Genomic DNA, 16,635 nt, shown 5'->3' on the forward strand with positions numbered 1-16,635 from the left:
ATGCCTCAATAAAAGGACAGAACAGCCTTTGCAAAATACATGTAATCATGGGGAAGAGAGGACAAACAATGGTATCTCTAATGAATGGTGTCTGGGTAGCCAGGGACCAACAGGTTGACTGACCTCTGTAGAGTCCAAAGAAGCCTTCGTACCGCAGGACTTTCTTAAAACAATCAAAACTGTTCTTGTACATAAGTTCCCCTACAAACGATCCGGTAGACCTCTGGTTCTGCATTCGTGTTTTTACCAAGTCAATGGGGTAAACCGCAGTGGCACCGACAGCTGTTTGGACGGAAGGGGTTAAAAGAAATACAAATAACGTAAAACAAAAATGAAACGGTTACAAGATACAATTATCTTAAGTGCCCACGTTCCTCTGGGTGCTCTCTTCATAAACCTAATGGGTCACATTAAAGGCTTGTCAAAGACTTTATTAAAACAGATCAGTAAGTCGCTCTGCACTTATTAAGTTTATAAATTTGTTTTGAGCGAGACAAGTCATAGGTACAACTCCAATATCTATGAAGTACAATGGGTCGTGCACAAAACGTGGATCGGGTCAGTGACCCATGACGGCAAACTCTTGTGGGAATACACAGGGAGAGCATTGTGTACCCAGACTCTGTAGGGGAGGGGGGGGGAAGTGGTAATGAAGATAAAATGACAACAGTCAACCATGACTAACCTCCAGCGATTGAACCAAGAGCAAATCTGTAAGCCGACTCGGCCACTTGGACAAGGATAGTGCGAGACACATCGCCGGAGCCTTGAAGCTTGAAAGAGAAGGAGGACAACATGAGGAGCGGCCATTGTGAGGAGACACCTGCTATTACTCAGCACCGAGGTCACACAAACACACGTAGCAATTATCTGAAATTACAGTCACGAGCTCAAAAAGATATGAAAAAAAAAAAAGGGTTTGTTTTTATATTGTATACTGCATTTTCAAACACATGCCGGGTATGTAAAAGTAACCAAGCAGGGGCCTGGTCTTTTTAAAACAAGTTCCCAGAAAGTGGAAAAGCCCCTTTTAAAAGATGAGAACTCCAGAAAATTATTTTGTGAGAATAGGGCTCGTATTAAATCTCCGCCAGATTTAAAAAAAACTGCTGTTTTCACTGGGGGCAAATTTGATTCTCCTATTCAATCCCAGTGCTGGTTTGTCACCTGGGTAAAAAATCCGGCATCTTTGAAAAACATGTGTACTGGTGAAATTGCCAAGAATTCATGTGGTTTTGGTGAATTCGCAGCCGTTTTCGCCTGTTCCCCCCCCCCCCAAAAAGAAAAGTGAAATGGCATGGGCGAAAATGTACTCAAAAACTGCTGAAAAAGGCCCGTGATTGAATACTGAAAGGCGAATCTTTGCCGTTTTTTTTCACCTGGTGAAAAACTCGGCAAAGATTGAATACGCCCCTTGGTATTTTATATTCTTTTATAAAAAGTATGTTGCTCAGTTCCGATTTTGGAACCTGTAAACCCCTGTGCGGTGTATTTAAACGATAGAGGTCAAAACTAATGTCAAATCTTTAAGTAATCCAAAGCAAGGTGCCGGCAAGAGAAACGTTATGTCAGGTAAGTGCTGACCTGGCCAACTGCGGGCACAGGTAAATGCCGGATAAATGAAGAAGTGCATGATAAAAGTTGCTGACGTCTCTTTTGGATATTCAGATTTTAATAGAACTGTATTAAATTAACTGCGGGAGCGAAACTTAAGGGGATTTTCCACCTTCAGCTCACTTTCATTGTCTTGAACATGCACTCTTGAACTTTGCTTTTACTGAAACTACTATGAAGGCAAAGATTGCGGCCAGGCGACTTCTCTAATTTTGTATTATGCAGTAGCCGAGAAGCTGACGTAGCACAGGGCGGCAAAAGCAGCACCATAACAAGCATAACTACACGCTGCTCCATCACTGCACCCAAAGTGCAAGCTCTTACGTCTGGAAGCCGGCATGTCCGTCACAGCTTCTGTTTGCCTCAGGTTCCTCATGAAGAAGCAGCAGCCGGCCTGCCGTATAGAGTAGCCGGGTCAGTATTCATCTTATAAGGAGCGCTGAGCCCCACACTAGAGAGGACAGCCTGGGACAGAGGTCTGGCGTGAGGCCTACATGCCGGAAGGTAGCCTACATCAACCCTCTGTGGTCTTGAGCAGGCGTCTCGGTGCAGACTTGGACTGCACAGCTGTGGTTTAAGTTTTACAGAGCGTATTTTGTAGCAAACAAAGTAACTGGCAAATTCAGAGCCATTCAATCCATGCAATAACCAAAATACAACATGTACATATATGTAAAGGGAAACTGCTGCAGAAGATCTGACTCTCCTTTTAGAACGAGCTGCAGGACAGCAGCACCTAGAAGTTAGCTTCCATGGCCCCTCATACATGACTCAAAAGGATCTTAAACTCATTTTTACAGAAGTAAAATAACAGCACTTCCCGGACAAATACTAGTAAATAGGCTATAATTAGCAACAGTTAATGTAAATGCCTCACACATACCTATAATACCCCCAGCCACCACCCCACATCCCCAACTTTCTTCTGCCAGTGCCTGTTGCTTCTCCTCCCAGCAGACTACTTCTGACACTCCTGCCTTCAGCCACTAGTGATCCTTACCTCTGGACCTCTCTCCCTATCAGATGCAACACCCCTCACCAAAGCATTAAATGGGCTCTCAGAACCCAGTTCGAGGTGACAGCCTTTCTTGCTCCTTACTCAATGTATTTCTCTCTTATACCATCATGTCCCCCCCATTACCAACAGTGGGCATTTGGACATATCCGGGTATCATGTATACAGGTAATATATTGGGTGACATTTAATGGGAAATGCGATTTTTTTTTCTTTTTGATTTTTCGGCAAAAAACATCCAAAATTGCCAACTTAACGAGATGTGAATTACGCTGAAAAAAAAAAAAAAAAAAAACACCTTTTTGCCCTACTTTCTGAATTGGCGATTTTTGGTCACACTTCAATTCGCATCCAGATGTTTTTCCATTACAAAAGTATACAACTCGGTAAATTTAATGAGATACGATTTAGTAAAAACGTTAAAAAATAAATAAAAAAGACCAGGTTCTGACAGGCGAATTTGACAGAACCGTGCACAGATCATTGAGACCTGTGCATGGTTCGGTCTTAAAAATTTTTTTTTACATGGCATGGGGTCCCCCCCCACCCTGAGCATAACCAGCCCCAGGCTCATTGATCCGGACTGGTTCCAAAAATACGTGAAAAAATAAAACTGGGGGTCCCCCGTATTTTGGAACCAGGACCGGTCCAAGAGTTCGGGGCTGGTTTCAGAAATACGGGGGACCCCTATGCTTTTTGTCCCCTGTATTTTTGGAACCAGGTCTGGCTCAATGAGCCTGGGGCTGGATATGCTCAGGAGGGGTGACCCCATGCCAATTTTTTGTTTTTAACACAAAATCGCACATGTCCTCAAAATCTCATGTTTGCATGACTAAAAATCGCACCATATTGCTGCAAATTCGCATCTCATTAAAGACGCAATTTCGGGCAAAAAATGCGATTTAAAAGAGTGCGATATAGTGCGATTTTGGACAATGCGATAAAATCGCATCCTATTAAATGTCACCCATTGTACCTTCTGTTCTGCAATGCCTTGTACTGTATTGTGCACCTTTTTTCCTGGTTATATTTGAATGATATGTGATTATGTATTACATAAGGCTCTGTGATCCCCCTAAGGCACCATTTAAACAGAGGATACAAACAATCATAGCATCATGAAAATAAACAGTATTCCTGAAACCACTACAATAAAACACTATAATACCAAAGACTGCTAAAATATAGGCCAGATCTTCCCTTACAGAGCAGACCCCATGTTTTATCTGTTTTAAAGGACTAATTCAGAGAGCATCAAATTTCATTCTCTTTCCTGGATAAATCCTTGGTAAAACAACAGAGGAAAGAAAAATGTATTACTTATTAAGTGGCCCTCCGTGGCCCCCACAAACCCTGCATGGTTTCTGTATGAGGTATTTGTTAATGGTGTTCAGTAAGAAATTAAAAAGTGGTAACACACATATACCGTTTTCATGTTCATACAAGGGAGCATTCTTTTAGAACTCTTCAATTAAAAAAATATTATAATGTAACAATCGCTAAGTGTCAAAATCTGTTGCCAGCGTCGCTCACATTGGTTATATAAATTCAAATAAAAAATGTTGCGTAAAAAAAAGATTTCCAATACATGTACTGTACAATACTCATTTTCCAGCACCTGATGGCCCGGAACCTCTTTTAATCCAGACACATCAGGTGGCAGTTCGGATTCGAGAGTGAGGGAGGAAGAGGGAGGGAGGGTGGAAAATGCGTTGCGGATAGAGGCGTGTTGCAGGCACTGGGAGCCCTGCTGCCATGTGTGCGTGTGGGGGGTGTTTTAGAAGCGGTGCTGTTGGCGGATAGAGGGAGTCGCCCGAGGAAGACTGACTGCAAGAGAGTCGCGGAGGGTAAACCACAGGGGGGGGGAGGGGGCGCGCTTTGAAGGGGGGACACCAGGGGTGAAATGTAATAGGGTGAGAGAATGAGAAAGTGATAGATTTGGTAAGAAATCTCCAGGGTTTTTTTAAAGCAGCAATCATTTACACTGCAAAACCAGTTTTGATTTTGCAGTGTAAATGATTGCCGCTTTAAAAAAACCTGGAAATTTCTTACCAAATCTCTCACTTTCTGATTCTCTCGCCCTATTACATATCCCCCAAGGTTTGATAACTCTCCCCAAATTCCTTTAATATTATATTAATTATATATTTTTAATTATAAATATATACGCTGTTACGTCACAAGTGTAACATGCTTACATTATTGTTTCCTTATACATAAACAAGCATTTTGAGCATAAAATGGAATAAAAATACATTGCTTTATGGTACCAGGAGACCTCCCCCTAGATACTATATGCTCCACTTAGGGAAAATGTTAAAAATAAGGCCTGTGTCCCTTTAATGGGTATAATTAAAGTGATGTATGTATAATTGCTGTGCTTTCAAATGAGCGACGCGGCCCTTGAAGATAATAGCTCACAGTGAGAAACCGCTTTCTGCAGAGCGGAGAGCATCAAACACAGGGGCAGGCATGCTACAGAGGCGGCTAATGACATGTATGAAACATGCATGAATCACAATGTGAACCTCTCTCCCTGCCAGCAACAGCAGCCCTAAGACTGCGAGCGAGATCAAACAAAGCCTGGAATAGTAATAAGGACATCAGACCGCAGCCAGCGGTGAGGCAGAAACGCAGGTCATTTGGTTATTATCCCCTATCAAGTCTCTGGGCTTTTCTGTAGCTTACAGACGCAAAGAGGGTCCGCGGCCTTTCAGAGACGGAATTACAGGCCCGAGCTTTTGTGTCGGGAGAATGCCTGCTCAGAGATGGATAGATTCCATACACGAGATGCTCAGACATATATATTGACCTTCAGGCTGTGTGCATAAGGTTTATATGAAACGGAAGTGCATTTAGTGTTTGGACTTGGGTCAAATATTCCAAAATACAGAAAATATTTCTGGCCTCGAGAATTTGGGATATGGGAGACGAAAAGATGGGAACACGCTGGACGATATAGTCAGCCCCATGAATTCATGGTTGAACGATATAGCGCATACACACTTTAACGATATCGTTCAGTGGCGTCATCCTGTCCCCGCTCCGTGCATGAAGACGTTGACGACATAGTCAAATTTAAACTACACGTACGATGAGGGAGGACATCGTTCACGATACTGAGTGTACGCACTAGACGATACTACAAACAAAGGGGACAAAATAAGCGATAGAGTTTAAAATATCGCTTTTTGTGTATGGGGCTTTCATCTGTAAAATATATTGTTAGCGAATAGTCAGCGCTTATTCCTCTGCGTACACTACTGTTCGGTATGTGGTCATAAAGGTGACAGGGTACTTGTTTCCTAGAACGGCCACAACGATTTAGATCGTTGTGGTCGTAAGATAAAAAACCGGATCGATCGCATCGCATGCGATTTGGTCGCATGCGATGCGACCGACCGATTTTTCACCCGATTTTTTTTTTTTTTCACATGATTATTTTCAATTGCCCCCCCAAATGTTACTAAGTGGGCTAGACCCCACGATAGACGTCAACCCGAAGCGTGGCGAGCGCAGCGAGCCCGCGAGGGGCGGCGGTGCGCGTCCTCCGACCTTTTCATTCCCCTACTATCCACTAGGGCGTGGAGTGAGAACAGAATAGTGTGGCGAGCGCAGCGAGCCACCGAGCCCGAAGCGTGGCGAGCGCAGCGAGCCCCGCGAGGGGACGCGTATAACTTCACAGGTATACGCGTCCGCTCGCCACGCTTCGGGCTCGGTGGCTCGCTGCGCTCGCCACACTATTCTATTCTCACTCCACGCCCTAGTGGATAGTAGGGGAATGAAAAGGTCGGAGGACGCGCACCGCCGCCCCTCGCGGGCTCGCTGCGCTCGCCACGCTTCGGGTTGACGTCTATCGTGGGGTCATGGCGGGCACATAAAAAATGTGAAATGGGTCATATTGGCCCATTTCACCTTTTTTATCATTTTTCCCTATGTGAGATGGACTTAATCAAGCCCATCTCATCTTGTGCCATTATAATGGCACAAGACCGACCGATTTCAATGTTAAAAGATTTTTTAACATTGAAGTCTATGGAAAAATCGGGTCAATCGGTCGGTCGCATCGCGGCCGATTTTAATTGGTCGCGACCGACCGATTGACCCGATTTCTGTCAATCAAAGTGAAAAAATTGTAAAAAATCGGCCACATCGTGAGGATCGTGTCCCTTAATTAAGAGCCACGATCACTCACGATTGTGGCCGTTCTAGGAAACAAGTACCGGTGACAGTGCCTAGGTCGATAGTCAAAAGGTCGACTGCTATTGGTAGACAGTCAAAAAGGTTGACATGCATTACAACGAAATGGTGACAAGTTTTTCATGTTTTTTTTTTTAACCGACTTGTTCAGAATTGACCATCCCAATGGGCACAGAGGAAGAATATAATATTGTACCGAGCGTATCGTGGAACGGCACCCGAAGCACTGCGAGCCATGCAAGGGGATGCAATACATTCATACGGTGTCCATGTTGACACACCAAAAAAAAGAATCACAAAAAACCGATGTCGACCCTTTTCCATGTCGACCAATAGCGGACAAACTTTTGACCCATACCCTACCAATTGTAAGCAGGACGGTGCTGTGATCCGCAGCAGATTACTGACACGCAAAGGACAATACGGACGCAGGGATTAACTGGCAAGAACATCGATGTTACCTGTCTCTGAGCTTCCGCGAGGTTTGTAGGGCAAAGCTCCCTCTTCCAGAGGCGCAATTCTGTCAATGTCCGCCATGGTCATGCGCCTGTTATTTAAAACAAACAGTGAAAAAAATAAAAAAATTAATGTGGCATACGTTTTTGTTATTGTGTAGTAGTAGAAATACATAATGTTGGTATTGTTTTAATTTGGATTTGAAAACAATGCTTGCTGTAACATCTCACTTACCCCCTCGACTCATATAAATCGGCTAATTGGAACAGTATGTCAACTTCCATGGGTGTAACTTGGCCAAATCTCTGAGCAGCCAACACAAACTCCTCTGGGTGGGAGAGAGAGAGAGCGAGTGAGAGCAAGAGAGAGAAATAAAGAGAGAGGGATGAGTGTCTGGGCATCTACAGGGTTCTGCATGATCAGCGATAAAGAAGCTCTGGGTTCCAGGTGGTTGTGGAACTACAAGTCTGAGTAAGCTGCTACAGCCAGCTGGAAAGCCAGAGGCCTCCTTGCCATAAATGTTATATCGAAACAATGACCGGTGATCTCATTAGTAAAGAATAAGGACGGAATCTGAACCAATCACTTATACATAAAGAAAACAAAGAAGATGGAATACTTAGTTCTGTCACAAATACGTAACAGTGATTTAAAAAAAAAAAAAAAAAAACTGCCAATAACATTGAGAGACACCGGTTGAAGCTGGAATGTTATCAGAGGGTGAGATGCATCAAAGCTTGGAGAGAGAGAGGGAAGAGAGAGAAAGTGGAGAGATCAAGCTCAAACCAAACACTTTCCAAGGTAGATTAGTTGCTGATTGGTTGATTCCATCACTCTCCAAGTGTTGATGAATCTCCCCCAGACTCTCTATGTTCTGGACACTAATTCAGTTTTAGGCAAAAAAAATTGTGTGTGTGTGTGTGTGTGTGGGGGGGGGGGGGGGGGGGGGGGCGGTTGGGGAAGGCAAATTTGATTCACCCTATTATATCCCTGTGCAGATTTAAAAAAAAAAAAAAAAAAAAAAAAAAAACAGGAGAAAATGTCCGTGCTTGAATACTCAGAAGCGAATCTCTGGTAAAAAAACTCAGCCAAGATTGAATACTCCCTCGAAGAGGGAATCCAACAGAGTTACAACAGAATATTCTAATGTAAGCTTACCCACGCAGAGGAACGTTACACCACAAAATCAATTGTACAGCACTGAGTAAAATAATATGGGCTACTGAAGTGTAATGGTAAAAAGCAGGACACCCCAAAATGATCATATACAGCAGAAAAGAGGTCTTCCTCTTTGCAGAAAATCATCCTATTGTGCGCCAGGGACTTTGACCCACCGGCTAGGACTTTGACGGAGCCATGTAGATTATGTGTTTAGGGAACGTGTGGGGCAGAGAATAAAGAAAATGTATTTTTATCGTAATAAAGGTTAGCTGGAGGGTAAAAGCAAGATGGAGGAACATGAGAGTAGCGATATTTCATGGGAGATCAAGGCAGCCATCTTGTGAGCGGAACCAGTAACTGGGAAGATTCAATTTGTGCTTCTTGCCTCACTGAAGTCTCTAGTTTCTAGGGAATGTATAGGCTGAAGGCTGCCTAAGCCAGAGCTCGACAAAACCCAGGCGCCAGGTCGCCATGGCGACCAGATTCTGCTTCCTGGCGACCAGATTTGCCAGGAAGCAGAACCCCGGGCACAGTGGTGGCTAGAATGAATAACAGCAGCGGGCGTCGTGGTGGATTGATCTAACAGCCAGCGCAGCAGCTGGCAGAGCGGTGCACAACGCTCCCGGCTGCCGCTGTATTAGAGCAGGTCAGCAGCGCGCCTAGTTCAAAACACGAGCACGGAGCTGCAGTGGTAGCTACTGATAGCTGGTAGCCGCAGTCTATGCGGAGCGCTGCAGTCCCGATAGCCGCCATTAAGTGCCCGGTGTCGGGTGTATGTGACTGTAGGAGCCGGTCTGCTCAGGTGAAACCCGCTGTCACCTCGCACCCCCAGCCCATGGCGACCACTGCCACCCACACCCGGCAGCCCGGCCAGTGCAGCACCCTGCTCAGCCCGACCAGACCTCATTCTCCAGACCGGAGCCTGGAGAATGAGAACAGCATGTTGCAGCTGCAGGTCACCGAGCGGGAGGAGGTGCGCAGAATGGAGGTTAGCGGCCTGAAGGAGCTCTGGTGTCGATACTGCACGGGAGAGGGCCAAGCTGCCTTTTACCCCTTGGCAATAAGCAAGGTAGCCCCTGGCAGAGCATGTTGTAAACCCCTTGGCAACAAGAAAGTTAGCTCCTGGCAGAACATGTAACCCCTTGGCAAGGAGCAGGTTAACACCTGGCAGTGCATGGTAGCCCCATAACAACAAGCATTTAACCCTGGCAGAGCAGGTTTTCCCCATAGCAACAAGCATTTACCCCTTGGCAATGAGCAGGTTAACCCCACAGCAACAATCATTTACCCCTGGCAGACCATGGTAACCCCATAGTGGCAGAGCATGTTAACCCCTGGCAGACCATGGTAGCAGCATTGTGGCAGAGCATGTTAAGCCAGGGCAGACCATGGTAGCCCCATAGCAACAAGCATTTAACCCTGGCAGAGCATGTTAACCCGATTGGCAAGGAGCAAGGTAACCCCTGGCATCAAGCATGAAACCCATAGCAACGAGCATGTAGATAAGCGGAACTTACGTGGCATAATATGTAATTACGGCATGTGGTATATATTATGTAATGAGCATTACGATGTTTGGTATAATGTGTCATGGATATTACAGCGTGTGGTACATTTAATGGGCATTATGGCTTGTGTACATTTTTGGGGGGCGTGCCTTTGCTGTGCACGGTCCCTACTATTTGTATATTTGGCTCCTACATTTTCATCCTGGCTCCTAGATTTTAAAGAAATTTGTCGAGCCCTGGCCTAAGCACACTGGAAGCAGCCATTTTGTGAGAAACAGAGGGAGAGATATGTACCTAAGCCCTGAAAAGTGATATAATGGAGAGTGATAAGCCACCAACCAATCAGCTCTTCACTGTCATTTTTCAAACACAGCCTGTGACATGGCAGGTAGGAACTGATTGGCTGGTGGTTTATCACTCTCCATTTTATCACTTTTTAAGCTTAGTACACCTGGCCCTTAGAGAGAAAAAGTGGAGAGTTTAAGAACAAGCCAATCAGCTCTGAACTGCCTTGTAACAGGACAGGAGATGATAGGTTAGTACTGTGTCTCTTTCCCCTTGATCACTCTCCAAGCCTTAGTACACCTGCCGCATACACTTTAAAGCATGCTCAACTCTGATCTTCCTAACGGCAAAGCTTAAAATGGTAAAATGCTCGATGGATCTACAACCATAGGCTGGTAACAAAACACACCTGTCCTGCAAGATGCAATAGTTATGGCTATGAATCACAATAAATGAGAAGGATCTATGTACTAAGCTCTGGAGAGAAAGCGGACAGAGATCAAAGTAACAACCCGCCGGCCCCTAACTGTCATTGGTGAAATACAGCTTGTAATGTGGCCGTTTGGGGCTGATTGGCTGTTGCTTTACCTCCATCCACATTATCTCTTTCCAGAGCTTCGTTTATAGGGGGTCAGATGTATTAAGTCTGGAGAAGAGATAAAGTGGAGATAAAGTGAAAGGCGGTAAAGCACCAGCCAATCACCTCCCAACTGTCATTTTCAAACACAGTTCATTGGCTGGTGCTTTACCTCCTTTCACTTTATCTCTTCTCCAGGCTTGATACATCTGCCCCATAGACCTCTAAAGGGGTGTACACACGGGACTCAGTCCCGGCGAGTTAGACTGAGCCCCCGGTGTAAGCAAGCTTCTAGATGATTTTGATGATGTAGTCAAAATCACCTCATGAGTACACGCCTTAAGTCCTTTGGTAATGAACATGTTCCGTGCTTGGGAGCCAGCTAGCTGAAATATGAACCAAGGACAAGTTAACATGTTGCCCATTTGAGATAGAAGTCCTGCAGGCACATCCCCTGCCCTCGTTCTTCACTCAAACCCTTGTTTCAGGATTTCTGTGCTCCCAAACCCTATTAGCAGAACATGCATGGAAGTCTGCTCAAAGGCACCTTCCTTCTTGCCAGTGCTTATACTCTCCATAGGTAAGGAACTAGGATCAGTCTGTAGCACTACGTTGTCCATGTGTGTGTTCAGAAAAGTCTCCTCTACGTCACAGAGTATGCCGTTTTCCCACTCCAGGTGAAGAGGTGATTGCAGCCAGAAATAGCACCTTAAGTATAAGCCACTTGAGAACCTTCAACACTGAATTAATTTCCCAAGGTACAACAAAAAGCATGATACAAAGCCTACTTCTCTCAGAAGAATCATAGAATAAGTCCAGACACCTGACAGGTAAGGTCATAGCCAAGACCGTGCAGAAGAACATCAAGAATCTCTGCCATGGTAACTGAATTGCGATCAAATTCCTTTTGTACGTTTTGCAAAAGATTACTAATTTCTTCCAAATGTTATAATAAACTGTGAAAACATTTTGCTCCTTAGCTTTAATAAGTGCCCCAATTACTTTGCTGGAGTGTAATTTGCATGTTAGGAACTGCTCATGCTCCATGACCGAATTTGGATCGGGATGTAAAATTGGTCCCTGATGCAGAAGATCTGAAAGGGTTGGAAGAGGCTAAGACTGTTCCGGAACCTTTGCGTCAGCTTAGCAAATCCTGGTTGGCATGGTCAAAAAAAAAAGAAACAAGAGTATGACTTCCACTGTTTCTCTCTTGATCTTCTGCAGAGGGAAGGCAGTGAGAGAGAAGATGCAAGCCAATGATGCCACAGCACTTCCAACCAAGGTGTCTGTTCCCTTTGTCCTAGTCAGCATGTAATGTTTCACGATGTCTCCATAAATCTATTTGAACAAACTCATACTTCTGTAATATTAGTTGATAAACCTCTTCGTGCAAGACCCGTTGGATGGGCCAAAAATGTTGTCGCCATAGGTTAAATTCAATGCAGAGTAGGAGATTAATTTTTTTTTCTGCAGATTAAATAATTGTTGATCCTTCGCCCAACCAGGATTCTGCTTCTGTGCCATCTTAGTGGTTTCACAAGAGCAAGCCGTGACCTACGGTCAGAAAACCTGAGCTGGGAAATGCTAAACAATGCCTCAATTTAGAGAACAATTTTGAGCATACTCTTCGAACAACTTGTGTGTAATGAGAGTAACCAAACTATGGGACCTTCAGTCTGTTGTGCGTACAATCCATTGTGGTTCTAAGAAGGGCACTCCATGATCTATTAGGCTTGGGTCTTCCCACCATTGCAGAAATTTCTTTTTGACATATCTAATTCTACTTACTTTTTTTTGAAGATGTTCGATTGTGTTTCCACTGACTGAATCGGTCCAGTTGGAGATCTTTCACTCTGCCCAAGAAGAATGCCTATGGTGGATGAGAACATTTGTAGCGGACAGAGACAATTTCTTATCGGCATCCTTTGAGGAAACTGAAGTTCATGTGCTAGATGCTGAATGTTGACAAGTCTTTCTTCTGACAAAAGATTAATTTGATGGTTCTACTTGTGCATTCAAGAATTGTACAATGTTGAGAAGACACAAGATGGCTATTTGCTTTATTGATCATTGAACATAGTAAGCTCACAACATGGGCTGCTTGGCATCTGGCAATGTGCTCTGGCTTTCCTCTAAGAGCAGTCATAAGAACTAAAAGCACTTCAGTGAATATCCTTGGTCGAGTGATGGAGACACAAGCTGGAAATGGTGTCCAAAGTGTGAAATATCGGATATGAATGATGTTGAGCTACCGAAGGAATGCAGACACTTCAATCTTGATGTAAGGCAGTCACTGTTATGGCAAATGTAAACTGTACTGTCCAGTAAACTTGAAAAGGCCACTCTGAGTATTCTCGCACCAAACCTCAGAAGATGCTCTTCCCTGGCCAACAACGTTGTGTTCTTCTGTAATGTTTGCTAAGAAGGGTGTGGATCAGTTGGTCACCAGCAAGTTGTTAGACAGTCATTAGGTCGACACCATTAGGTCGACACGAGTCTAGGTCGACAGGGTCATTAGGTCAACAGTGAAAAGTTCGACATGGGGGTTTTCACTGTTTTTTTTTGACCCAATGTTGACATGGACACAGGTTCAAGTGCACTGCGTCTGCTCGCCATGCTTCGGGCATGATTTTATTCTCCCACCACGCCCTAGAGGATGGTAGGGCATGACATACCGCCTGTCGGCACATGTAAGCTCAAAAAACAGTGGAAAACCCCATGTCGACCTAACCCATGTCAACCTAATGACCCTGTCGACCTAGATTCATGTCGACCTTCCTGCATGTCGACTGTCTAAAAACTAGCTGGTGAACCAATGACCGTATCCTGTTAAGAAGAGGACAGAGGAGAACTTCCATTTCTTACAAGTCTGCAGCAATGATGAGCCTAAAGGTGCATACACACGTACAGATTTTTTGTCTGATCTATCTGGTGGGAACAAAAACCTGGAAATGTATGGGACCATATGAAAATCAAAAATTTCCACCGAAATGCAGGAAATTTGTTATATCAGAACGATTAAACAATTTGTCTGACTGATCACTGTCTGTTTTCAAGTGTTTGGGAACAATTTTTTGATTGTCATATGGTCCCATACATTTCCAGGTTTTTGTTCCCACCAGATAGATCAGACAGAAAATCTGTATGTGTGTAGGCACCTTTACCCTCAGGTTACTTGGTGCTGTACTGCTTAGAAAAGTTACAGCCTGTGCAAAGCTATCAGTGATCATAGCAGAGAAAGTGAGTCATATAGGCGCCCCGTGAGGTCCAAGGGGTGGAGAAAGCGAAGTCAGGCCATGTCTCCAGTCTGTGATTCGCTACTTAGAAATAATGACTAGCCAGATAATCACCTGCCATCTTGGATCGCATTCCTTTGGTCCTGCGTCACAAGGACAATCTGGGCACACTGATTGTTACAAATGAGCCACTTCACACTATACTGCACACATACACACTTGTCCCACTCAGGTTCTAAACAGGAAAAGGACACCTTAAGGAAGGAAGGGTTACACTAAGGGCCTTATTCTAGTTCACTTTTTCTGACAAAATCCTTCTTAGTAGGACAAAACCATGTGCACTGCAGGTGGGGCAAGTGTAAAATGTGCAGAGAGAATTAGATTAGGGTGAGTTATTTTGTTTCTGTGCAGGGAAAATACTGACTGCTTTATTTTTACACTGCAATACAGATCTCACTTTGAAAACCCCACCCAAATCTAATTCTCTCTGCACAAGTAACATCTGCCCCACCTGCAGTGCACATGATGTTGTCCATCTAAGAAGGATTTTGTCAGAAAGAGTGAACTAGAATAAGGCCCTAATTGTCCTCCATGGTGTTGGTTTTCCCTATCTAATAAGTGAATAGATCTGTGGATGGCTACCATGGAGTTAGGTAAAGGAAAATATTGCTTTTATAGCACTGCGGGGACAATTTATTATCTATGCTCACTAAAAAAAAAAATAATAAAAAAAAAAAAATTGTTAAAACCTGTAAATTATAACGAAAAAATCATGTCTAATTTGCAATCGCCATTCGCGATATTATCTGGGCAAACAATCAACAATTCCCTTCCCCAAGTGGAAGACAAATCTGACCATTGTATTGTAGTCACAAAAAGATTTTCAAAAGTTTTAAAAAACAAAACCTTGAATGAAAAAAATAAAAAACCACGACACAACATAGGACACAAATGCTGACCTTTGGTGACCTCTACGTCTTTCTTGTTTCCGGCCAAAGTACTGTAGATCTTTCTAATAAGTTCCATGTTGTTAAGCAAGGAGTTAAATCCATTAAAGTAGGAAAAGCTGACCTGATGCGATATCGACCCTCCAGCGGCCTTAAATGAGAGATTTGAGGGAAGAAATGGTTAGCGAGACATTTGGAAAATAAAAAGGGAGGCGGGGGGGGGGGGGGGGGGGGGAAATCTGTACAACAATGCCGAGATTTATTAATACAAGAATGCGAACTGTCAAAGAAAATACTTTTTCCTTGCTAATAAACGCCATAAAAGCTTTTCCCCATAAGCATCTGAGGCTAACCGAAGCGAAACACATGTGCCGGATTACCCCAGCTCGTCCTGCGCTGATTTACAAGGCTAACGTTTCAATATTGCCGAGTCGCAAATGTTTTACAAGTCTATTTATTTAAAGTAATGAATGTAGAGACATCGCAATGTAGCCTGGAGGAGGCTATAAAATATTTAGAAGTAAACAGACTTGTCCAAAAGCTTTGTGGACGATACGGACTAGAGGACAGCAAACCACACGTACCGCTAACGAATCTGTGTGTGTGTGTGTATATGTAGTCTATTCAGATATATCTGGGGGGGTTATGGCCTCTTGTACACGGATCCTCTTAGCAAATTCATAAAATAGTACAAGGAGATTACAAGCGCCGTATCCTGCTGCCATCAATAAGAATTGAGCTTTCATTAGGCTTACTAAGCCAGACTGCTAAAAAAGCGATCGATCCGATTGGCTGATCAGCAACTGGTGCACCAGATCATTAATATATATGTCTAGTGTCCATTTGGGTGTCTCCGAAACACTGCCATCTGTTGGCAGCGAGTGAAACGACATCTCTTTCTGTCTCACACATGCACAAGCACAGAGGCAATCACAAGGTAGCAGACTAGCTTTCGAAGCATTTGCTTCGAGCGGGCTTGCTAGTTATTAAATATTAACCCCTTCCCGACATTTGACGTATATATACAGGTCATGGCCGGGATGTACTTCCCGACACATGACGTATATATACGTCATGACTTTAAACTGTCCCCGCGTCTATAGACGCGGTGACAGTTTAAACATGTCTGCTGTCCCTGACAGCAGACATGTCCCTGCATGCCCAGGGGGGTGGCGATGCCTCCCCCCCATCGGCGATCGCTGTGATTGGCTGTTCAATGTGAACAGCCAGTCGCAGCGTTTTCCTGTGTTACCGGCGAATCAGACGCTCGGTAACACAGGTGTCAATCACCGCCGGGTGTGAGGGGGCATGAGGGGGTCACCGGTGATGACCACACCTCACCCCACCTCACCCCACCTGCCCCCAAGGCTGTGATTGGTCCGTCGGACCAATCACAGCCAAGGCGCGTCATTTAAACTAACGGTGACTGCGCTGCAGACGCCATTCCGGTCTGGAATTGCGTGCAGAGCGGTCACCAGCCACTCTGTCGTGATATACATACCTGAACCTTGCCTGATACTTACCTGATCACCGCTGATCACCGCTGGTAGCGTGCTGCCAGCAGCTGGATGCTTCCTGAATCTTGTAACTTCCTGTGTCCTGCTGCTGCAGTGTCATAGAGTCACAGATCGTGAGA

General features: G+C 44.5%; 1 protein-coding gene and 1 long non-coding RNA gene across 3 annotated transcripts in view; one reads left to right on the plus strand and one right to left on the minus strand.

The window, feature by feature from the left end:
• Positions 1–16,635, minus strand: part of SLC25A13 (solute carrier family 25 member 13) — a 95,253-nt gene that overhangs the window by 22,769 nt on the left and 55,849 nt on the right. The window contains 6 exon segments of the mRNA XM_083189470.1: positions 124–282; positions 686–773; positions 7,291–7,314; positions 7,316–7,376; positions 7,520–7,613; positions 15,012–15,150. Of these exon segments, the coding sequence (XP_083045596.1) occupies positions 124–282; positions 686–773; positions 7,291–7,314; positions 7,316–7,376; positions 7,520–7,613; positions 15,012–15,150 (565 nt within the window).
• Positions 8,956–13,150, plus strand: LOC146081321 (uncharacterized). 2 transcript variants are annotated; one of them, XR_014475108.1, is made up of 4 exons: positions 8,956–9,092; positions 11,471–11,646; positions 12,041–12,098; positions 12,617–13,150. It is a non-coding gene; the product is annotated as an uncharacterized LOC146081321 (long non-coding RNA). The 2 variants fall into 2 exon arrangements; XR_014475109.1 differs by lacking the exon at positions 11,471–11,646.

The sequence above is a fragment of the Crinia signifera genome, chromosome 5 (assembly GCF_055691185.1).
Source record: "Crinia signifera chromosome 5, ASM5569118v1, whole genome shotgun sequence".
Lineage (NCBI taxonomy): Eukaryota > Metazoa > Chordata > Amphibia > Anura > Myobatrachidae > Crinia > Crinia signifera.